The sequence below is a fragment of the Pelmatolapia mariae genome, linkage group LG1, assembly GCF_036321145.2.
Source record: "Pelmatolapia mariae isolate MD_Pm_ZW linkage group LG1, Pm_UMD_F_2, whole genome shotgun sequence".
Lineage (NCBI taxonomy): Eukaryota > Metazoa > Chordata > Actinopteri > Cichliformes > Cichlidae > Pelmatolapia > Pelmatolapia mariae.
This window is the reverse complement of record NC_086227.1, coordinates 13,578,623-13,603,394: the sequence shown is the minus strand read 5'-3', so window position 1 is coordinate 13,603,394 and position 24,772 is coordinate 13,578,623. Positions and strand designations below refer to the sequence as shown.

Genomic DNA, 24,772 nt, shown 5'->3' with positions numbered 1-24,772 from the left:
CTCAGTGAATTAGGTTTTATAGAGGTACATCATGTGCATCCCAGAATAGCACCTGCACCCTTTGTGCTAGATAACATATTCAAAGCAACAGCTTGAAATTACTTAATATGCTAATAATGTTTACACCATTCTTGCTTTCCACTGCCAGCTTTTTTTTTTAGCTGCAAGCAACAAACAGTGGAAAGTACAGTAAAACTTTATTAGGGCATTTTGTGTGACAGACAGTAGTCTAGACAATACATGCAGTACTTCATGGAAAGTGCAGTTCAAGAAAATATTTATACTGTCATGAAGGGAAAAGATTCAATGAGTCAAATGGCAGTCTAAAGACAGAAAGACAGGACTATTGAAGAGAGCCAGAGATTAATGATAACTAATGATTAAATAAAGAGTAGTGTATAAGCACATGGAGAGTGAAAAGAAGTAAGAGAAGAACAGACACTAAGTGCATAATGGGAAGCCCCCAGCAGCAGGACTAAGGGAGGGTTTAGGGTCACGTGATCCAGCCCTAACTATAAGCGTCATCAAAAAGGAAAGTTTTAAGCTTAATCTTAAGACTAGAGAGGGCATCTGTCTCTTGAATGCAAACTGGAAACTTGTTCCACAGAAGACGGGCCTGAAAGAAATGCAACATATAGCATCTGCATTTAAACCAAAATGTAGCTAGAACCGTTCCCGAAAGTTAAATTATGGCACTCCTGTATTGATATCAACTAATAAGTGGAAACTAACTAACCAAAATGGAAACTGGATAAAGGACAAACAACAGATTTCACTGCATCTCTGAATTCTTAATAACCATGAGCCACACGGCGTGCACAGACAGCAGGGACAGAATGCAGTGAAACTTTCCATCCGGCTTCCAGGGAATGAATGCACAATGAGAAGACTTCTGTTCATCCACAGATTGGCTTTCACATAATTGGGCTGTTTAATTCTCTTTCTACTGACATATTTTACAAACATGCAGCACCGACTGGGGTCCTTGGGGACCTCAAGTAAATCAGTACCTGTATTGCTGATACCAATACCAATACTGATACTTTTTTATATAAAGGCAGCGTATGTAGGGGACAGCAGTGTGTCATGACTTATGAACTGAATCATCATCAATTTGCAAATTCTGAACATATTTTTAATGACCACTAAATCCCTGTGATTTTTACTTTCCACAGTAATTAGATAAAACAGAAAAACACACCTTTCAGCTTTTCATGTGTATTAAAACTGGGTTTTTATGAAGATCTAGAATGTAAATGCACCCATCTCTAAAGCATTTGGGTCAGATTCTGTTCTTTAACACTAGAACCACCAAAAGGGTCATTTTGGGTGAATTTGACCCCCTTGGTGGTTCTAGTGTAACTCTGTTAGACTAAATTCTCATATTTCATGACATGGCCTCATTCATTGAACACTGAATCTTTGGCTGTGTGAGATAAAAAATAATAATAATTATGCCCATTTATCCTTTGAATCACCAAGGATGTCTTTTTGACCCTATGGAAATGAATGTAAAAACCACTACTGCAGCACACCATGTTGCCTAGCAACACAATTGTTTACCCACATTTTGACATTAAGCCTGTTATAACATGATATAATACCTGTCTGACCAGTCTGCCAGCCAAGCTCTCACTGTGGTTGTACAAACACCAGAAATGACTAAAGCTAATCGATACCAACGCTGGTATTGGTACCGGATCAATCCTTTGTTTATATCCTCTAAGTTCAGTATGTAGTCCACTGAATTGTGTTACATTTATTATTATTATTACTGAAATGAAAAAAATATACTTCAAATATTGAAAAAGCACTATGAAAAATATCTGAGTGTTTTTGTGCTGATTGCCAAATTAATTTTATTTATAGGCTATAGCACATTTAAACAACAGAAGCTGAGTGCTTTATAGGCATATTTACATTCCATGTCTCCAAAAACTTAGGTCAACAGAATAGAAGGGAGTATGGCAATGTTTTATTTTTGTCTACACACAGCCAGCTCCTCTGTTGGCAGACCCGATTATTTCCAAGCCTGGGAAAATCCCTCTAATGCTTTTGTACCGTGTGCTGTCTAGCGATGATGGAAAATATGCTGCTATCATTGATGGTCGGTCATATGACTGTTAACCATGTCCCTCTCACAGAAGCCTCATCAGATGTCACATGCAGCGGTTGGTATCACACAAACCTGCCAAATGTTCCCACCCAGTGTAAAGTATCGTTCCAGTCCTCATTGGTGTTCAGCACATCAGCTTTATTATTGTTTGGATTTTCCATGATTTTTTCCATGATGGTTCACTCTTTCACTTAAGTTTTAATTAGCTGTAATATTATAGTTCTAGTGTTTTAATATAATTTGGGACATATATGTATAGAAAAAGAAGCTCAGAATAGGTTTGTGAAGGTGCATGATTCACAGTCATGTGCACATTTCAGTCTTAGTGCTGGATGTGTTGACAGGTTTGAGCAATATGACCTGATTAAAGACATTTTCTGCTTCATTTAGTTAGTTAGTTTTGTAAGTGCTGTTTCAGTTATAGTCCATTTTGTTTTATTGCTAAAGTGTATTTCTTTTAATTCAAATGTTTTTTTCTCCCCACGCCTGTTTTTGAGTTGACTATAATAACATTGCTCCTGATGCACCGCACACACATGAGAAAAGTGAGTTAGTGCAGTCTTTTTTTCTAGTACAGGGCATGACTAATGCAGCCAATCAAAACTCAGTCTGTGCTGATATTTTTTAACTAAAAGCACATCTTTCACCAAAGCCAGTGCTGTATTTTCCAGTTTTCAGAAACTGATTTGTGCCAATGTAATGTAATTTGTTTTTCCTCTTTCGTCATGCATTACCTCCAAACAAGTTCCATGAAATTTGCTCTAGTAGTTCTTGCACACTCTTGCTGACAAACAGAAGTGCAAACAGCACATACCCACATAGTTTCAACAAAGGAAAAAATGCACCATCCCCCCAGAGGGCCAAAACCTAGATTCTTATCCTGGGCCTCTACAAGACGAAGCTAAAAGATGAGATAAAAGCACTGGTCTTTGCTTTTGGTCTCATTTTAGTGGTGAAATTGACAAACATGTCTGCATTTAATAATAATAATACCACTACTACGAATAATGGCAAAGACCTAATTTTTAATGGCAAAGACATCACCCCACTGTCTGCCATATTACCAAGTTAGAAAAAAACAAATGTGTTGAATATCTTCTTGTTAGTACTCAGTTTAAAAACAGATAAACTCCTTCTTTTCCCTATTCACAATAAAATTTGCTGGTTTCTACCCTGAAAAAATACAACACTTTAAGTGGATTCACACATATTTCTGTTGTTTAAAAAAATATATTATAAAGTCCTATATTTCTTATAGTATAATTTGTAATGGAGAAAAACAAAGAAGAATCCCCCCCCCCCCCCCCCCCCCCACACACACACACACAAACAAACCCCCAAACAAACAAAAAACAAAAAAAGCCCAAAGGTCTACAGTAATGTTTTAAAAATCCCAGGGAAATTATAGCCTACTACTAACTTCCTCTTTTTTGCCTCCCATAACGTTCGATTCGGGATTTTTTAAATGCCGTGGTTGTCTGTGGACAGGAAATGAAGGACCACGAAAATATTAGCACTTTCAGGCGAAATAGGACATCTAAATTTTATCTCATTGTATTCCAAGATACTTTGATCAATTAATTTCCTCCTATTAGTGAGCTTATTGTTTAGAAATATTTCAGTCATTGCTTGTAATTTTCACACCAACAGCGAACAGATAAAGCCCGTGCCCTAAATCGGTTCTGCTTCACTTATTTTGAAAGTGCAGTAACCGGAAATTGTGTTATAGTCTCCCCCCTGCACGTTCTGTACGTTTATACGTCAATGTAGCGGATCAATGACAAAAGAGGGCTGTGTGGTAGTGCCCCCCTAAACATGTCTGTTTTCCCCGGGGTTGCATGCTCCGTATGACCCGGGATGGGACTCTCTCCGCCGCCTAAATCAGCGATTTAGTTCACTGAAGCGACGGAGCTGGAGCGTTAAAACAAACAGAGGCTAACGGGCTGTTTATTTATTCAAGAGAAGATGGCGGAGTTCTCGCCCGTCCTGCCGATGCGGGATGGAGGAGGACGATTTGCCCAGCCCATCTTCCCTCGGTCCAGGTCCGGTTCCGAGTCAGAGAGTGAACTGTCCCAGAGTCTGGCCCGGACCAAGATCCGCTCGTACGGCAGCACAGCCAGCGTCACGGCCTCCCTGGGGGAGAAATACATAGAGCATCGGGTTACAGACAGCGATACTCTGCAAGGGATTGCTCTCAAATACGGTGTCACGGTAAGGTCGCTTCTCGGCCATAGATAGCAGTGTATGCGTTGATGTTTACCTTGACGGAACTAGAGATTGCATTAAACACACCACACTGACAGATAAGAGGAGCAAACACTGAAACGGACATAAGGGAAGACATTTTCTCTTACTTTCCACTCTCTGATTCTACTTAAAGTCACGCACTAAGAAATCCGAGCCCAGAAAGTTGTCCGTAAACTCTCTGGATTGTGACTGAACACCTGGGGACTATTTCCGTTCACCTTGTGAGAACAGAAGCTCACTTCCATATTTTACTTTCGCTTTTACTCCTAATGTAAACGTCAGGCAGTTCTGTGGACCCCCCCCCCCGAAATGCAGCAAGATTATTCCAATTTGAAAGAGGCGTGAAATATTTGCTTCGAGGGTTCAGAGTTTCCACTCTGAGTTCAGATGGGTGAGAGCAAAAGTTTGACAAGCTTGCTGTGAGGATGATCACTTGGTCAAAAATGGGCTCTACCTGAGTGTCGACATCTCCAGTTTCCTCAAAAAGTCCACAGTTTGTGAAGTGACTCTGCATGATTCCTGTCCAGGGTTAGAATAAGTAATCTGGCTCACATGCAATGCTATATTCTCTTAATAAAAAAACAAAACAAAAAAACAATACACGCACACACATGCAGGATAATTACCTGCCGTGAGTTAACCACTTTCTGTTTCTTGTTCATTTTTACCCGAAATGACCTCTGAAACAGCCGAAAAATACCCTGCCAGTCACTTCAGTGGTTCCCAAATGTAAAACACAAGTTTTACTTTGTTTGAAGGGCTGCTGACTGAACTGACTGATGTTCAGACTGCTGTGACTTCAGGGAGTGAAAGTGTTCCTCTAATATATTACTAATATATTTAAGTTTAAAGACTGGGCTTTTGTGTAAAATGAATAAATACCATATACACTCATCAGCTGCTGGTTATAGCAAGTGTGTAATTAGCCACTCAAATTGCAGCAACTCTGTGCATTGCGACATATAGACATGGTCAGGATGACTTGCTGAGCATCAGAAAGGGGAAGAAGGATGATAGAAGTTACTTTGAACATTTCATGGTTGCTGGTTCCAGATGGGCAGCTGTGAGTATTTCAGAAACCGCTGATCTACTGGGATTTTCCCACACAACCATCTCTGGGGTTTACAGAGATTGAAGAATAAGAAACATAGCGCGAGAGTCAATCCTCAGGGAGAAAATGCCTCGTTGCTGCTAGAGATCAGAGGAGAATGGCCTGACGTCTTCGAGCTGATAGGAAGGAAACATTAACTCAAATAACTGCTTGTTACATTCAAGAAGAAGCAAAAGAGCATCCTGAGTGCACATCATGTTGAATCTTGAAGCAGATGGCCTACAGCAGCAGAAGAAGACCACATTGGGGTCCACTCCTGTCAACTAAGAACAAGAAACAAAGCCTACAGTTTCCACAGGGTCATCAAAATAGGACGACAGAAGATTTCAAACAATGTTTAGTGGTTTTCATAAAAATAAGTCTGGATTTCTGTTGAGATGTGTGGATAGGGTCAGAATTGATCATAAACAACACAAAAGCTTATGTCCCTCTTGTCTCCAGTGTTTGTGGACGGTACATCAGATTGATTGTCACATCTACCTGAGTATTGTCACTGACCATCGTTTGATGGCTGCTTTATGCAGGATCACAAAGCTCAAGTTATCTCAAATTGGTTTCTTGAGCATGACAGTGAGTTTCCTGTACTCAAATGGCCTCCATAGTCACAAGATCCAAATTTAGCGGAGCATCATATTGACGTGATGGAACAGGGCATTCTCATTATTGACGTACAGCCGATAAATCCATGGCAACTGTATGATGCTATGCTATAAAGTCAATATGGAGCAAAATCTCTGAGGAATGTTTTCAGTGCCATGAGGAATTAAGTCAGTCCTGAAAGCAAAAGGTGATTCAAACCGGTACCAGCAAGGTATAACTAACCGTGTGGTCAGTGATTGTATTTAAAATACTGCTACCAATATAGATACGCAGATATAAGATGATTTTCCTTTCAGATGAGAGGCAGGGGTGCCATCAAAATAAGTAAAGTGTGTAGTCAGAATTGATGAAATAGAGTTTCAACATTTCTTTCTTCTTCTTTTTTTTTTTGCTGTCATCTTCCAGATGGAGCAGATCAAGAGAGCCAATAAGCTGTTCAGCAATGACTGCATCTTCCTGAGGAACAGCCTCAACATCCCCGTGGTGTCAGAGAAGCGCTCCATATTTAATGGACTGTCTCTCGAGTCTCCTGATGGGGATGGTGACACGGCTTGCCAGGAGGCAGACGCACCTTGTATTATCACGCAGGATATCGAGGGACCCTCGCCGCCCCCTTCCCCGCCCCGTGAGCACTCCAAACCTGCCCAGCCTCAGCCTCAGCCAGAGGAGCTGTCAGCCAAAGACTTCTTACACAGACTGGACTTGCAAATTAAACAGTCAAAGCAGGCTGCGCGCAGACTGAAAGAAGAAGAAGAAGTGAGGTGAGGTGTTAAACAACAGCCAGCGAACTGCTTCTTCTTTTATGTGTGCTGATAAGTAACCACTTTCATACTATTTTTGTGAGCACCATTGCTCATTTCAGTTTTTTTCCTCTGGGCCGCTGCTTCTCACACTGGTGCTTTCTTCTAAGCATTGCATCCAATCAGACTTTGTTCTGACTGACCTTTGCCTCATGGTCAGATGCAAAAACTGATACTGTGTCTTGGTTTGGTATCAACCAATGACAGGTCATAAATGCCAAGTAATTTTTTTTTTCAAGCGTAGTAGACAGGAAACAGCATAATGTTTGTGTGTTTTGACCTCGATTGACCAATGTTTCATCTCCTCACGTGTCCCCACACAGGGGCTTGCTCACTTGCTTTTAATTTTCCAGACAGCTTCCTGCTCTTTTCTCACATGGGCGCAGTCCAGAAAAGTTCAGGGCTGCAGTGAATTTGCGGAAACGGCTTACAGTGCAGCGTCGTCTGAAGTGAACCGCTCTCATCTTCTCTTTGAGCTCAGCGGGAGCTCGTCAGAAGTCCCAGTCAGCAGGAATAAGCTGTTTTAAAATGTTCTCACAGAGAAAAGATCGAAGCTAGGAGTACAGGTTTTTGCCCTTCTGCAGTACTACTCAGGTATTTAGTGTGAGATCTGACTTGCCCTTGCACGTCCTACTTCTGTGTGCTGAGGCAGAGAAGCCGGTCGCGTCTGCTCAGTAGTGAAGCAGCAGTAAGTGCTTGGCGTACAACGTTCATAGAGAAACGGGCTTTGTTGGTACTATCACTTTGGAGGACTGAGTCACGCTGTGAGTCATATTGCTCCCGCTATGTAGTATTTAACTTCAATATTTGGTTCACACATTCGCCCAACAAGCAAAAGATCCCCCAGTTCGATCCCTGGAGGAGATATGTATCCTTTGGGGGGCGGTTGTGTCATGAAGGGCATCCGGTGAAAAGAAAAAAGAAAAATCTGTCAAATTAAATGTGTGGATCTGCCCGATGTACTGAGCCCCTCGTGAATAAGGGAACAGCTCAAAGTAGATACTACATTTGAAAAAATAACCATTACTGCGTTCTCTTCCTGTAATATATATCACCCCCTTTACTGCCTACTACAGACATTACAGTGCAAAATCGTGTCTCTCATTTCATTATTACACACTTTCTATCTATTCAGCTCATATGCATTTCCTATGAATCTATTTTTAAGCACAGATCTGTGCTTTTAACTCTAGATCTGTGTTTTGGTGTTACAAAATGCATCAGCTTCGAGTAAAGAGAGTTTTTAATTTCTCTTTCAGAGTTCGCCTGCTGGCTTTGTCAAATCTGTGCTCTGTGTTTAGTCCCACTTCTGACTTCAGTCACATAAAAGGCTGCTTTGTAAAGCTGTAGTGTGTTTAGACAAACAAAGGCGCACTCCCTTGTTTATACAGAGTGCTAGGGCAAACACGAGCAGTGTGCCTGCTTGACTTACTGCCTGGGATGAAATGAACCACAAGCCCCCTTAAGCTAAACCAATGACAGGCCCAGTTCTCCCTTCTGAAGACCTTCTATCATTTGCGCACCCGTGGCTATTATATTACAACAAGTTAGGAATACAGCACAGTTTAATCTGTAAAATTATGTTTGCATGCTTCCATCTGTTCTGTAGTCCCACCTGTCTGCCTTCTCTTGAATATAATGGAAGTAGCTGGCACTCCTTTTAGGAGTCAAAGTGCTTAGAAAAAAACCCAAAACATAATCCGTTTCTCAGAAAAAAGGGCAAAAATTGTAAGAACTGTTTTTATTCTACCGCCTGCATGGCTTCTAGCTAACATTGTAGCTTCAGTGAGAGGGAAATAAAATTGCTTTTACAGGAAACTTCTCACAAAGAGGTTTGTGGTTTGGTGTTGTTTGTAACTGGGTCATGTTTTAATGAAAGTATTCACCTCTGTGTATTTTAAACTACAGGTGCTATTTGGTAAGGTTAGTAACATTCAAGAGATTACAGACACCCTCGCTGAAATTTTCAAAACTAGGCAGCTCATGTTAGAACGGTCTCAATAGCTCCAGAGGTTTGAAATAAAAATACATTTGTTTGATTGGTGCATACTGGTGGAATAACCATTACAGAAACATAAACAATGTCAATAAAATGTTTTTTTTTTGTTTTTTGTTTTTTTTTAATTACCGATACTCTTAATTTAGGACAGCTGTGGGATAAACCTTACATTAGATGGAGGTGTGATATATCTGTTAAGAACTTTGTGTGCTTATATGTATATTTTCAGGAAATCTGTAATCTAATGGCCGCCACACATTTGAATAAACAAAATAACTGTGGAATCTGGTGAACCAGTTAGGTTTCTGTGAGGGTTTATTGAAAGCCAAACTACACTGAGAGTGAGTTATTTGTGGTTTAAAAGATTGATTTTATCCTAAGTCGAAGGAAATCCGCCACATCGCATTAGCGGTCATTTCACTTTTTACCCTCAAAATTGTGGTATAAAACCTTTTTTGGATCCTCTTTTGATGTTCATCCTCTCATATTTCACCTCTAGTTAAATAAACTCTCAGCAGCTTCACTGTTGCTGCAGTAGTTGTAAAAGCGAATGTTAACACTTATGATGGATCTCAGGACATTGATGTTTTATACTGATTGGCCCACTTTTCCTGAACATGTGAGCTCTGAGCTGTGATTGAGATCAAGGCAGCGACTTGGTTAGCCTCGTCCAATATTCACATCCTTACCTACACTGAAGAGGCGTAAAAGAGAGTATGTGTCTGTAATCATATTAAGTTAAAGGCTGTAACATGTTTTTTTTAATTTCCTCTTGTTTGCAGGAGCAGCGAGGAGAATTACGCGGCCCCCACAACATCATACCAGGAGATCTAAAGAGCAACTTGTTTACCCAAAGTCTCGGACACGCTTGCCCATGGACACAAACACTACCGCAGCCTCATCGCTTTTTTCTTTTTACCTTTTCATGTTTACTGAACTGCGTTTAGCAAGTGTCATTTCTGCCTTTTTATTTATTGAAATGCAGTTCTTATGATGTACATTACAAGCCCATTTCCAAGAGAGCTGCTGTGCTGTGTGAAATGTAAATATTAACTGTTTAATTGAAAACATGTCGTAGAAGCTCAGTGCGATTCATGCCAAGAACTGATTCATGGTGAAACTGCTAACTGCTGTTCATCCATCCTTTTTCTTTCACTTACCCAGTAAAGAGTCACAAGGGGGTGGAGCCTGTCCTGGTGGTCATAGGTCAAAAGGCAACACACATCCTGGATATGTTGCCACTTTATCACAGGGCAACCGTTCCCACTCCCACCTATAGTTAATTTAGACTTGCCACTATCAGAAGCGAAGATGTGGATGTGTTGCTCATATCTACGGAAGCTCGTTTCTGCCAGAGGAAAAAGTTTTTCAATCCACAAGTCATCATTTCAAAGTCATTTCAAAATTTCAAGGTAGGCATCTGAGAAACTGTGACAGAAACAAGCTTCCTATAGATCTGCCGCTACACAGGGAAGGTCCAAGCAAGACAAGGCCAGACCACTTTTTTGCACATATTCCAGCAGCGTGGCTCTGGAGAGTCTGGGTGCTAAACACCCACTGAAAGCTCGTGACACATTACAAAAACCAAATCTCACAACAGACGCTCCAGACTGTTCCGTTAAGAAAAGGAGGTGATATAACACAGTAGTGAGAGACGTGCGCCTGACTCAGCACTTTGGCATCCAATTCATAAACGATAATTTATTCTTGTTAAAACAATAATGTTTTCAAATTCGTCATGCTGTGTTCATGATACGTCTAGATAAATCTAGGGTTTAAATATGTGTATTTTTTTAAATTTCCATTTTACATGGCACATCTCCTTCTTCTGGAAGTAGGTTTGAGGGTATTTTTTTTGTAGTTTCACCAAGTAGCTCACATCTCATCTGGAGGAGCATCTGAGCACACGTGCCCGTCCACATATGATATGCTTGCAAAGCTGCTGTACAGAACCTACCTGCTGCATATGTTCAGATACAATCTCACAAACACACACAGGGCGCTAAGCAATGCCAGAAGGATTAGCCTGTTAACTTGCTAACCGCTTCTGATGTTCTAAATCTCCTCCTAGAATAGGATCGTCGGAAAGTATATTCAGGCCTTCCTCATCAGTGTTTACTCGGTACGAGCTCACCCCACACGGAGGCGGCGGATGGACTCAAGCCTTTGAACGCAGTTCCATTTGCCCTGTTTGAGAACAAATGGGACTGCTCTTATTATTATTTTGTTTTGTGAGTGTGATTGCATTATTTATGTGTGGAGAACTGTCTGTATCAACTGTTTTATTGTGCTTTTAAGTTCTATTGGGTTTTATTTGGACAGAATAAATGCATATTTAAGCAAATATTAAGATCAAGAGGGTTTTTTTTCCTTCCAGTGCTGCTTCTTCATCACAGTCGAGCACAGTCGAGTAAAGAAAAGGCAATGTTTTAATTGCTTTTACAACTTTAGGAAAAAATCACAAATATTTACATTTAAAAATACTTCATCTGTTTTTCCTCTACAGAGATAGAAATGTTGAACTCAAAAGACATGCAGAGAGAACTGATTGAGTCAGACACCGCCCCCTATTGGGCTCTGGAGGGATTACAACAGAACAGGCGTACATAGGGCACTGACATACACAACAAATATATTTTTGGTAAAGTAAAAAGCGAGAGTACATTAGGAGCTTACACATACACTGGAGGGGGAAAAATAAATGTAGGCTAACACAGGTTAAATACAATGAGAATAACTTGATATATGCATGTTTTGCTGTAAAATTGTATGGAAAACAGTTATGACAAAACTACGGCATTATACCCATGACATTCATGTCCCGCTGGAGTCAGGTTGGAGTAAAAGCTAGCACTAAAATCTGACAAGTGTGATTTTCCTTTTAGCTCTAGAGGTTATTACTCTGATCTTGGCGTGCAAATATAATCAGTTCAGTAGCTGGAAGGAATAATTTAAGGGTTCTTTTTTTTATTGTGTTGACAGTATTATGAATTCCCATTTCTTAATACATATGGGAATCTCCGGGAGTTCCCCTAAGCAGGTAGGTTTGAATACAACATTTATACGTTACCATGCCTTCGGTAATAATAAGTTGTAGTCTGGGATTTTTTGAGCATTATTCATATCAGATTGAGCCCTGGTGTGTGTGTGTGGTTTTTAGGCCGGGCTGGTTACAGAATGGACAATAGTGTTACAGACTGCTGTAGATCCTCTTGATGGTGTCTCCTTCGTCTTTGGCGATGATGCCCTTCTCGATGTATGAATCAACCTGCTGGTCCATGAAATCCTTCAGCTTGGACAGGTCATAATCTGGAAAGATGAGGAAAACAGGAAAGGATGGGTTTTGTGAGAAGATCATGAGGTTAAAGGAAAGATCAGACATTCTAGAAGTGCTGTCTTTTTAAGATGGCACACCCAAACAGGGTTCAAGGAGGATTAAGGTCATGTTTGTCTTAGGCCGAAATGCACGAAATGAAATGAGGTCAAAAGATCTCAGAGCGAAACACACTTGCCAGTTAAATAACTGCTAACTAACAGACTTTGTGAGATTGTTTTCCACCATGCTCTAGAGAACTAATTGTCATTTGAAACCGCACCATATGGCTGTGGCTATATTTAGGGTTGAACACAGCCTAACTCTGTATTATCCATCATGGTAACAAATGAGTGGAGGCAAACAGCTGCCGCAACACCAGCACCCCTCTCTGTGCTAACAGACTCTGAGTAAAGTGGCTGCAGGAGGCTAGAGGACAGCCAACAAGTCCCACAGTCACTCCCGAGCATCTTCCTAACAACATTTCTAACAGAGGCAAATTATTAAACTGCTCGAAGATACAGTTGCTTTGACGGACATGATGCGCGTGAAGGATTAGCAGGATGTAATTAGAGACAGCACTACTTCTCTCAATCTTGGCACTGAGGAGCCAAGAGCCCAAACCAGGATGTGGCCTCTACGTCCATCTGCTCTTCTGGCTAATCTCTGTGGTGCGTAGGCGTAAACACACACAGTCTGCTGAGATTGTTCTAATGGGTGCTTCTGGCAGAGTGAGCACAATAAATGGCCCATCTTACACTCTCTGTTTCTATGAGGGTGTTTTTTTGTCTAACACTCTGAAAAAAGAGAGGACGAGGAAGACGAGAACTTTAGAGAGCGTTTTAAAGTGGTACAAGCTGTGCTAGATAAATAGGGCCTGGCGGTGTGTCATTTTAGTTACCGAGTGTCTCGGTATGGGAAAATTGGGTGATTCTCGGGCACATTTTGACCCTCTGTGTGTTCAGCCTGAACTTGTCCTTTCTTACACCAGTATCAGTCTGTCTCCTGTCCAGATCACTGACAGGCAGGCAGGGAGGCCCTCTGTTGTCCCAGACAACTCCTCCACGCACTTGAATGCTAATGAGGCGTCCTATATAGAGCAAGGTCAGAGATGAGCTCCAGACAAAACTTCCCCGCTGCTTTGCTCCTCTCTGCTATTCAGTGCTTTAAGCTCACTGTCAGTCTCTTGTTTTTCTTCTCTTTCCCTTCCGTGTTTAAGATCCGCACGAGAATCTGGGTCACACTTTGTTTTTTGCTTTCTTTAATTCCTGTGCTTTTTGAGCCGTTTGTCTGGTTCACTATTGATCAGCTCAGATTAGATCAAGCCTGCCAGCACAACAGATATAAATCTCACTTAGCTGGAACTGTTTACTTTTTTTCTTTTTTTGCTGTTTTTGTCTGGGATTTCCTACTGAGATGATCGCCATTGGGCGGATGGCCTCAATAGTGAGAACTCATTAACATTTCATTCTGCTCTGCTTAATTAAGCACCACTGGGCATCGATTTTACTCTGTGGAGAGTCCAACAGCAGGTTCCTCTTGTTAGACGAGTGCACCGTAGTGTGTGAAACTACCACAGTTTCCACAGCTCTGCAGACTGCAGACTTTCTTTATGGAAACCGATTGTTCCGGGAAAGAAATACATTTGAAAATATACAAACATTACACAAAAATCCTGAGACAGATGCTGACGCCTGATATTTTAGTGTTGTGGAGCAGGGTCAGTATCATTAAATATATTTCTTCTTCAAAGATGCCATCAATGATGAGGAACAGGTAGGAGGGAATAAATGAACTGACCTTTGTCTCTGAACAAGCCAGCTGTATCACAGCAATTAGGACAACTCATTTACAGTTATCCATATTCATGAGATCTGGAGTGGAGCGTCTATGTTAGTATCCCACTCTCTTTGAAAATGCAAATCAAGGCGAACAAAAGAGGCTTCAATTTTTCCTCTTCTTTGCCGTGTCGCCTCAGACCTGTGATCTACAGCTGTTCAGTAAGGAGAGGACAGCTTCTAGTTCTGGCTCGTAGTGCTCAACAAAGCCATTCAGGACTCAGCGTGGAAATGTTTGTGTCTTTTGCACAAAAAGCAGACACACGAGAACGAGGTCTGTATCCAGTTTTTCTTATCTATTGTCGAACATGAGGACACGTCTCACCATCTTTGCCCTCTTCTTTGTTGTGTTTCTTCAGCCACTCGATGTTCTTCCTGATGGCCTCCAGATAAGTCTCGGATTTGCCAGGCTGATCTGGAGTTAGAGGAAAGGGGAAAATGAAGAGAAAGGCAGGCGACGAACCGGCTCGTTAAGATATTACAAAATGCAAAAAATTTCAGCTCAGATAAGCTTTGTTTTCACCAAAGAATCAGTCTGTGCTATCTTTGGCATGTCAATTATTTATAGCTCAAAACTCTTCTAAAGCAAAAAGCGCACTTTGTTTATTTTTACTTTTTTCTTTCAGAAGCCATGGAAACACAGATTTTGACAACACAAGATTTTTCCTTTAATAACTTGGCAACACAATAAAGCACTGCTGCTGAAATCAGATGTCCACTTTAAAAAAAATGGTAGAAATGGTGCCTGTTTCCCCCCCAAAATCAAAATCCTTTTGACAGTTTACTGGTTCTTACTAAAGAAAGCTTCTTCTCTTTCATGCCCACACACACCCTGAACGCCTCCTCTTGCGCTGTGTAACTCGGGTTAATCAGATGCACTTCCCCGCAAAATCTACAGCACCGTGTCCCACACCAGTGAGTGTGTTTTCATCTAGTTATCGGAGAAAGTCGCTAAAGAGGTTAGGAAAACAAATCGGGTGACCAAAGTAAGAGGACAGGAAGACCAGAGGAAATCTCAGAATGAAAAGGCTGAACAACCTGGTTGTCGGACCTTTCAGTATCATTTGCTATACTCTGTCATCATAAGACAAGTCAGCCCCTTTTGACAGAGGTTTAGGTGTGGGCTTGGTTAGATTACTAACCCCAGTATTGCTAATTTGTTTTGAAGTGATGGTTTTTAATATTCTAAAAACAGGAAGGATAAGCAAACAAATCAAAGGTGTGTGACACAACCATTGTTTTCCTCATTCATCATGAACAAACCAGCAGGAAAACAAGTTTTGGAAATAGTATAAAGCCACACTAGTGACAATGTTGCAGTGGTTACTTTTCCTTCTTTTCTAAACTCAACTGGTTGATCTTTGGGTCAATGTGACAAACAGCTGCAGAAATTACTCATGGCTGCAGTAACTTCAACATCCATTACTGCACTGCACTGGAAAAGGGTTCTGAAATTAGCATGTCCACCCAAGTGTGATGTGTTCTTTCAGAGCTTATCAGAGCTGGGCCTGATAAATGGCTATTCCAGAGTCACGTGACCCGGGACTGAATGACAGTTGTACCCTTTCCCCTTGGAGTCAAAAGCCAGACCTTGGCGAGGGTTGAAAGCAGGCCTCAAGTGTTGGTTTGCATTGAGATAATGATGATGTATTTGTTTTCTTCCCTGTAACATTCACCGCTTGCAATCAAAGACATGTATAATTTCACTTTTTGACACAGAACGCTCAGTTACAGTTATATATTTCAGCAAACTTGCAATGATTTGATGAATCACACATCAAATTTGGATTTTAACCCAATTTGTTCCGTAAATATCATATTATGCAACTCAGCCTTTTAACATGCATGCAGATAAACCAGAGTTTAGTAGGCAGCACTTCATATTTCCTTCATTTCCTGCTGAAATGTCATGGTGGTAATCCTGCTCTGTGATTCATTTGTTTTTCCTTTTTATGCACTCCTGTTTGTGTGTGCGTACGTGCGTGGATTAGATTGATGAGTGGGTACAGTACAGCAGACAGGGACACAGAATAATGGCAGCTGTGACAAGCTTTCCTTTGAGTGCTATTGGACTGGCCTAGTTCAGGGACTCGAATACACAGGACTGTATATTTCAGTGTCAGCTCTGCTGAAAAACAAAATGTCTGAAATTGTAGTCAGCCTAATAGTCAGGTAGGAAAGGATGATTTGCTTCACAGAGCTAATCTTGTGGGATTTGCAATATTTGTGACTCATGTATTTATTTGAGATGTCTGGCACTAAACAAACCCTAAAAAAATAATGCAAAAAAAGAATTACAGGAGCGTAGCTTATTGCTTTGCAAGGGCAAAACTATTAGATAGTATCAAATTATTTTAGATTTTTCTTTTTAAATCACAGAAAAAAGATGATTAGGTAGCGGACTGACTGGTCTCAGCTGATGGCTGCTCTTCCTTGGTGGAATCTTTCAGGTTCTCATATTCCTTCTGCATCTTGGCAGCTTCAGCTTTGGTGTTGTCATCCTCATCCAGGTTTTTCCCTACAGCAAAGAAACAGGACAGGAATCCTTAAAAAAAATTCTGGTCTGTTGCTGACAGCAATGCTTAAAGCTACAGGTGAACCTGTTCTGTGTTTAGTTAAATTACTTACATTGAATACTTTGTTTAGTCTTTAAAAAAATCTGATTTAATATTGTAAAACATTAATACATTTTAATGGTGGATTGTCCTGCAGGCGGTATGTCTTGATGAGGGACTTTCTTGAGACTCTCGTTGCTTAATAGCACACAAGAAGTAGCATGTAACCATCTAAAACTCCCAGTAAAGACTAAATTACTGTTTTCAGGTCCACATTTTAGAAAATGTTAAGCATGATGCAGTGTTCTCACTGGTGAGCTTTGGGGTGTTGCTGGGTGGATTTAATCTTCTAGTGTAGACAGTCTGGTGTTTCCTAGTGTTAAGCTAAGCTAACTGGCTAATGGCCAGAAGTGCATTCCTGCCTTTAGCCGGTTAGCTTAAGCAGAAGGGCATTCCTGATGGAAAAAAAGTAAAATAACTGAACTGAAACTATTAATGTGCTAATAATATATGTTATTAATAATTTAATTAATGGCTGGCATGTTTGGAGGATAGTCTGTGTAGCTGTTTACCGTTTGGTCCAGTAAACTCAGGTGGCAGGAGAGGCTTGCCCAGCTTGTTCTTGGTCTGCATGGCTATCATAGCATCCAGGTTCTCTGCAGGTGTATAAAACACGACAAACAATTTAGATTTCACTTTAGATTTCATCAGCATCACGCTGCTGCTGCACAGTGAATGAAAGCCTCTTAAGTGCTTGAGTGACCCGCACTGTTCCTGTGTGACTCAGAGCCTGATTATCATTTAAATCGAGTGTCATCTAATTACTGAAAAGAAGTCTCAGGAGTACAACAAAGGGATAAACATAATCTTGTGTTTTCCACTATTATTTCCACTAATTTATTTATGCATGCAGTATGAGAAGAGCCCTTACAGAAATAATTTATGTACAAAGCAGTTAACAGTGAGCTAAATCTGTTTATCCTCTCTTTTAATCACTCATAAAGACTACAAAGGAATAGCTGCATTTATTTGGGGGGGATATACTGGGTATGCACATAGGGTCATGATGATCTCACTTAGGTGTTAGAAAACATGGAATGAGACAACCAGGTAATGCAGCTTAATGAGACATCTAGTCCTATCTGGATTAACGAAGGGGTGAACCTCATGTTCAAAAATAAAGGAAGCAGATGTTCTCAGATGTACCTCACAGTCCCCTCATTTAGCATTTAAAAGGTTTATTTACGCATTTAATCCCTACAGTGCATTTATGAGCAGGTACAAGGACTCTTAAGTGTTTTTTTTATGTATTCTGTGAAGATTATTTTCTAGTCTGCAGATATGGTTCCCTCATAGTGTAATTAAGTTCCCCACAGAGTTGTATTATTTTGGTTAATAAATGTTTACTCAAACTCCCAAAGTGCACCTCACTGTCTGAAAGAGGTAATATATACTGGATTAAAATAAATATCTTGGGAGATTTAGTTATGGATTGGTAGAGTTTGGTGAATAAAATATGACCACATATGAGAGCGGAGGAGCAAAAGAGTTTTTGATGGTGGACTGGATATTAGGACAGAAGGACGATAAAGATGTAAGACAAACAGAAAGGTTCAGTTTGTTTGTTGTCAGAGCTTTGCAATTTCCTCTTTCATCTTTGCTCGCTCCGGCCTCCTTCCTCCATTTTTCTTTTTTATTATTCAACCATCTCACTCTGCTCTGCACTTTCTGTGTATTCACTCCACCTCCTCCCACCTGTGCCACAGTGGAAGCCCATTATTTTACTCTCTCCTCTGTGCTCGCATGCACACGCACACGCACACACACACACACACACACACAACATTTCTTACTCGCCCACTCTCTCCCTCACGTCTTACTTTCTAGCTCAAGTCCTGCATCACCCGCTGGCAGATTGACAGCTGTGTGTATTCACTCGTGTACCTGTGTGACTCACTGGAGCGCCACAGGCAGATGGGCATGGGGGGGAGGGGGGCATTTACGTATTGTTTTTCCATTATCTTATTGCAACCTATGCTATAAAGCCAGAGGGGTTGCCTAGGAAACTCACATCCGCTCTCGTGGTATATGGCTGTTTGCTTTTGTAAGTGACATCAGCAGTGGTCATTTCCTCTGTGTAAGAAACAACACTGGCCAGCTGCTGTCAGGGGTCACTCAAAGGAGAATTGATTCATCTTTTTATAACCGACATACGACAGGTTAGCCCTCCCAGACCTAAGGATCTAAGGACTGTGTTTTAAATATCTTTAAGTTTTGAGAGAACAAGCAACAAAAAGACATATGTTAGAATTCTAGAAGCTCGAAGAATAGAACCTGATGTTAAAGTCGAACTCGGTCCTGAGTATGCATGAAAGAGGATTTTATTTCCGTTGTCTCTTTCTATGACTGAATGTCAAATAGAGATGACAGCTGTCCCTTAAAGGTGCCTGACTTTTCCACTGGCCAGTGATGTGATGGACGTCCATTAAAAAAAAAGAAAGCAGTCTGATTTTACAGGGGTGCCCTTGACACTAATCTGTCTCTGCAGGCTTTACGCTTCACTGCGTCGGCTGATAGCGAACATTAGCTTGACTGAACGCAAACAGAGCACAGGGGGAAAGCTCAGGTAACTCAGAGACAGAGAAATGTGCGCATGTACATCCAGCTGGTTAATGCAACGAATGGGTGAAAACCTACACCTTTTATCCACATGTTAGCTATACATGTAAACAAAACAAGTTCAAACATTGGTGGTCAGTAATCTGCAACAACAAAAAGGTTTCAAAAAACTAGAATCCACTTAATAGCTTTTGAAGATCTTCATCAAAATTATGGTCAAAATTAGAAATTGACTCTTGGCCAACAGTTTTAACAGACACAAAAATTGTATTATGTTTTTAAGGCAAACAGATCAATAGTTAGTAGGCAAAACATGTTTGTTTCCTTGACCTGTTAATGCTAAATGACCAGTTTGTTTCTGCTGTTTGTTTGTGTGCTGATAAAATAACGCAGAAACTCTTTAGTGAAACTCTTTCCAGTAAAAACTGGAAAAAATGATAAAAAAAAGGAATAGAAATGGAAACCATATGATCCTTTAAACAAAGCTTAAGTTAATGAATTGTTTTTAAAAGTTGACCTGATAGCTGTGATCCACAGGTGCCACTGGGGAGATGCAAACATGAGTTTGCAGTCAGCGTGACAAATGTTAAAACTGCATTAGAGCTCTGATTGAATCCAACAGAAGAAAACAGAGAAGTAAGAAGAAAAAGTAAAACATCACTGTGTCTGTGCTGCGCTGCTGATCTGATCAAATAATGATGTTGTCCAAGCTTACATTAGGAGCCCCATGGGACTTTTTGTAGCACTCACCAACCACATTAAGACCTTGAATTGCAGCTGGAAAAAGCCAATAAATTGACTTTGTGCTACTTTGTCATTACCATTACCAAGATGAAAAATGATCTGTCAAGATCAACATTACTGAATTATGACGATGTCCTGCATGTACATAATATTATTTACCACAAATAGAGCAGGATCTTCAAGGACTTTTGCCATCTATTATACAATCCTGTGCCTCTCATTAAATCACTGAGAATCTCCAACTGTTACACAACATTAGCATTATGTTATGTCTTACCCAGATAGGACACTCCCTCCTCTGGTGTGATGGTGCCGTACTTCACCATCATTTTGACAAAGTCAATCAGAGTCTTCATGATCGTGATCAGCGTCTCTCTTTCCTGGGTGTCTTGTTCTGCAACAGCAGAGCAGAAGACAAATCGCAAACCGGTGTCTAATAATGGTAATTGCCTACCATGGCATTTATGTGACCACATGGTGTTTGACTCTAGGGGTTATAATGATTGGATTATAAATAATTAGTTTTGTGCGTGTGTGTGTGTATTTGATCTGCACTTCCTACATCTGCAAAGGGAAAAATGGTGAACAAAACAAGCTGCACCTCGATCTCTGAAAACAACATCACGAAGATTAACAATCCAATCCTGTTCTCGATCTGAAGAACTGCTATTTGGGGTGGAAATGACTGTAACAAATATATTTTTGGGTGTGGTCTAACGCGTCACAGAGACTTTGTGGACATATTTGTTTTTGTACCTGAGTTGAGACTTTTAAGCAGACGGTAGAAGTTTGGGAAGTACTGCAGGTCCTGGAGCCCGTCTTCAGGGCTCACCTCATTGCCGTCGTCAGCATCCCTGTCCCAGATGTTGTCCCCATCTTCTTCCGCATCTCTGTCCACCTCGTCTTCAATCTCATCATCTTCCTCATCCTCATCCTCCTCGTAGCGCCTCCTGGGTGGCTCCCATGTGTCCTGAAAGGGTGTTGTTTTTTGTTATTGTTGTCATCCTTATTCTTATTATCATTACATTCACCGTTTTTTTGGAGGTTTTACCGCATTTGTGTCAGAATCCTCATCATCCTGAGCACCTCTAGCTTCTTGGTCAACGTCCTCAATCTCGTTGTTTTTGGCGTTTTTGGTGATGAGATCCTGGAGAGCCTCTGCCACCTTGTACTCCAGAGTATCTGCCTGATTTTCGGTGATCTATAAGACAGCACAGTGAAAGAGGCAGACTGAGAATGATGTGTGCAGTAAGAAATGGACTGCAAGATGGATACTGGTGGACTGGTGATAAAACTCCATATATCACGTATTGATCACTATCACTGAGCTCTCCATCTCAGGGAGGACCGAAAAAGTTTTTATTGACTGGCAAAAAACAAACAAACAAAAAAAAGCAATTCACAGCCAAAATGGTGCAAACACAGAACAATTCACACGTCTCTATATCTTAACCCATGAGGAAGCAGCGAGCGCACAGAGAGGGAGGGAGAGAGAGGGCTCCCGCTGAGAAAATGCCATGCGGCGTGCTGTGCTGAACTGAATGATGGAAGCTTACAACTTACCAGCCCCAGTTTGAGCAGTTTGGAGACGATCCTGTCGAACACTCCCCTGTCGTCTTCCTCGTAGATCTTATTCGCAATCTTCTGAACAATGGCATCAGCCGTCAGCGGGGTGCCGTCGATTTGGCGGAAGCTTTCTGGGTCGTCTGAAAGGAGAGGGCACTCGTGTTATCATTTGGTAGCTTTCTTGAGACACTTTTTTAGCTGCTTTAATGTGTGCACTACATCAACTAAAGATGCTTTTCTCTCTTCACTTCTTTACTTTGATACAACTTTTCTGTTTTTCTTTTTTCATTTTCAAATTAAAATGTCAAACCTGGACCCGGAAACAAGTCTCTCTTTTATTAGATTTGCTAGTAACAAGTTGTTTTCCCTCTCCTCACATTCACCATATCTCTGCCTCTATTACTGAGCACGAAATGTTCAATTTTTACAGCTTGTTCTCTTACATAACATCCTCTACTGCTTCTCAAAGTCCAAAGACAATAAAAATAAGCATCGACAGGATGCTTGTGCCTGCACTGGCCTGACTGAATCATCGCTGATGCATTTAGCCTTCAAACACCGGGAACCTATTTTTGCCTCACGCTACAAAATGAGAAATGAAATCTAGACCACACTTGCCAAATATAGCCACTTGTCATTGTTGGACTTTATGCACAAATCAATAAAGGACGGCGCTCAGTGGTTTGTGTCAGAGTCACCTCACCTCAGAGACAGCTCTTATTGCTGATGATAAAATTACATGCAGCCAAATGTGTGCACATCTGATAAAGTCCAGTGAGACAAAAAAAACCCCCAAAAACCAAATATAAATGTTGAGAAATGTGTTTTGGCTAAATTTACAAATATTAAAAGAGCAGTGACAGCAACTGGGTATGAATGCATTTTACATCACGTCTTAAGTTAAAGCTAGAGCAGCGACAAAGGCATTATTTACATGGGACAGAGATGAGATACCGCAGTAATATTCAACCATGCCAGGCTGTGTTCACACGGCTTCCTGTGAAGAGATTAAAGAAGAAGCCAGCACTGTAGCCGAACATCAGCGTTCACAAACGCAGTCAGGGAGAGGATAATCTTTCATGCATTCACATGTTCTCTCTCTGACTCTTGTCTCTGCTCATCCCCATCACACACTCATGTGTTTATCCTGCCTGCTCTTCCTTAAAACGCCTGCCCGGTGTCCTGCCAGCGAAAGGACAGAAGCACGCAGCGTGAAGCCTGCCCGTAGCAAAGGGGCCAAAGTTACAGTACATGAAATCATGACAGCGTGTACCCTGGTACTTGCCGTAGTCCATCCCGTTCTTGGTGGAGTCATAGTCCTCAGCGAGACGTCGGCTCTTGGTGGAATCTGACTCGTCAGGAATGTACTGATCGTCCCTCTTCTTGGCAGGCACCTCGGTGGTCTCCTTTGATTTTGGGCCTTCAGCCAGCGACTTGAGCATGGTGAAGTCATCGTGGTTCTGCTCTGACTCTGTCGGGCAGAGGAAACAAAAAAGATGAACTCATCTTACATTACTGTGGCTGCAGCAGTTTTTCTTCTCAGTACGGATGAATTCTGTTTTACTGGAAGTGCTGCAACATGATTCCACTCGGCAGGCGGAAATAAAGTCATTAATTGATTGGCAATAAGGTTTCCCCTTACCAGCTGACTGTACTGCAGCCTTCACGCTGTCCGCCTCTGCGATCTGAGGAAATTCAAAAAATAATTTCCACTCAGGATATAAGCTCTGATTAATAATGTTTGCCGGGTTAATACCCGGGTTATTTGCCAAGTGGCCATAAAGCTCATTTGTCCGGATATTGGAGGAGAAAGGAGCTTACCTGCTCTTGCAGAGGTCTTTCTTCTGTCAGCTGTCTATTGTACACAGTTTTATCTGTGCCAGGAAAAATGCATTCAGTTACTAAACAGCTGTATTGCCCAGACTTTATTACTGACAAACAGAGCCAGATTTGAAATGTTAATATAAAATCGATGCTGTGATCAGGCAGAAATACTTGTACAGGAGGCTCAAATGAACAGTATAGAAAATAGATATATTTAATATTATAGTGATGCTCATCCTATTCTTAAATTATAATCCCACATAGATTTTGTTATACTCCCTTTGTCCTATATTACAAATAAGCAGCCTGGCTGTCCACGAGGCTCATCTCAGAGCCAAAAAACTGTAACAAGAGAAAATAAGGTGAAAAACAGAGGACAGGTCACTGTGTTACAAAAGGCTTCTTGACCTTTTAAAGGTCTCCACAGAACAGTGAAAAGTCACCTAGTACAGGGGTCAACACGAAAAAAATAAAATACAAACCAATAGATAACTAACAACTGTACAACCAGTAAGATAGTTAAAACATGTCTCATTTAAAAAAAAACTAACTTTATTGAATAAATACGTAGCCTTCATGCGTCCCTGCTCTCCTAACTCGCCACCGCACAAGCACAGCGTAATCGGATTATCAAACAAAAGATTAAATTGCAGCGAAAATAGACCACAAGCGGCCTAGAGCCAGGCGCCTTTAAAAACACCACCGGCCAGGCACTGCCGAGCTGGACCTTAACTTTAGTTAGTCCGCTTTTTATTTATTTATTTACTCATTATTGTGCTTTTATGATTTATGAATCAACAGATTTAAAACTGAATTTAACCTGGAGCTCTAAAACGTATAAAACCCACAGAAATATCAACTTAGTAGGATTTTTTTTAACATTTCAACAACCATGTGCTTAAATAAAGACTTTCATTGTGGACTACTTTGTGGCATTTTATAAAATCCCCTAAGCAATCACTGACGGTCTCTCCACCAGCCCGCAGACTATTCTACGAGAATTGATTGATTTCAACTCACCGTCCGCTGAGGCTGGTGTAGGTGTGGGGAAGGCAGATGTCTGGCTCACTACATTCAGGGCAAGAAGCTGGAAAAGGACGAAAAGGCCAACGTGTTTTGACGCCATGCTGATAATAACTTGTCTATCCCTCCTCGGTGTCCCTGCTGTCCGGTTTCCTCCTCCCCAACAAAAGTGCTGAATGTGTGGACAGCTCCGCTGCGCTTCGGCCGGCCGATGGTGCTGAAACTGCCGCCCTGAGGAACCCGCTTCTGCCTGACGTACCGGGCGGGGTTGGGGCTGGTCAAGTCTCTCCACTGGAGCTGTTGACGAGCCGCGGTGCTGAAAACAGGTCACGGTCTCTGTAATTATAACCAGATAAGCAGGGAGGCTCTCCAAGCCCCGTGTGAGCTACAGCATCACCTGCCACGGCAGTAAAAGAG

At 41.2% G+C, this 24,772-nt stretch overlaps 2 protein-coding genes across 3 annotated transcripts; one reads left to right on the top strand and one right to left on the bottom strand.

Annotated features, from left to right (window-relative positions):
• The first annotated feature begins 3,874 nt into the window (after nucleotides 1–3,874).
• lysmd2 (LysM, putative peptidoglycan-binding, domain containing 2) lies at nucleotides 3,875–11,504 on the top strand. Its single transcript, XM_063472845.1, has 3 exons — nucleotides 3,875–4,327; nucleotides 6,480–6,835; nucleotides 9,656–11,504. The coding sequence occupies exons 1-3, from the start codon at nucleotides 4,082–4,084 to the stop codon at nucleotides 9,705–9,707; spliced, it is 654 nt and encodes a 217-aa protein (XP_063328915.1). The 5' UTR covers nucleotides 3,875–4,081; the 3' UTR covers nucleotides 9,708–11,504.
• scg3 (secretogranin III) lies at nucleotides 11,285–24,772 on the bottom strand. 2 transcript variants are annotated; one of them, XM_063472825.1, is made up of 12 exons: nucleotides 24,353–24,772; nucleotides 23,330–23,382; nucleotides 23,151–23,193; nucleotides 22,782–22,979; nucleotides 21,506–21,648; nucleotides 20,994–21,143; nucleotides 20,699–20,912; nucleotides 20,220–20,336; nucleotides 17,152–17,235; nucleotides 16,432–16,542; nucleotides 14,350–14,439; nucleotides 11,285–12,182 (listed from the first exon to the last, which is right to left on the bottom strand). In XM_063472825.1, the coding sequence occupies exons 1-12, from the start codon at nucleotides 24,456–24,458 to the stop codon at nucleotides 12,064–12,066; spliced, it is 1,428 nt and encodes a 475-aa protein (XP_063328895.1). In that variant the 5' UTR covers nucleotides 24,459–24,772; the 3' UTR covers nucleotides 11,285–12,063. The 2 variants fall into 2 exon arrangements, with proteins under 2 accessions (XP_063328895.1, XP_063328904.1); XM_063472834.1 differs by having other exon boundaries at nucleotides 22,794–22,979; nucleotides 24,353–24,771.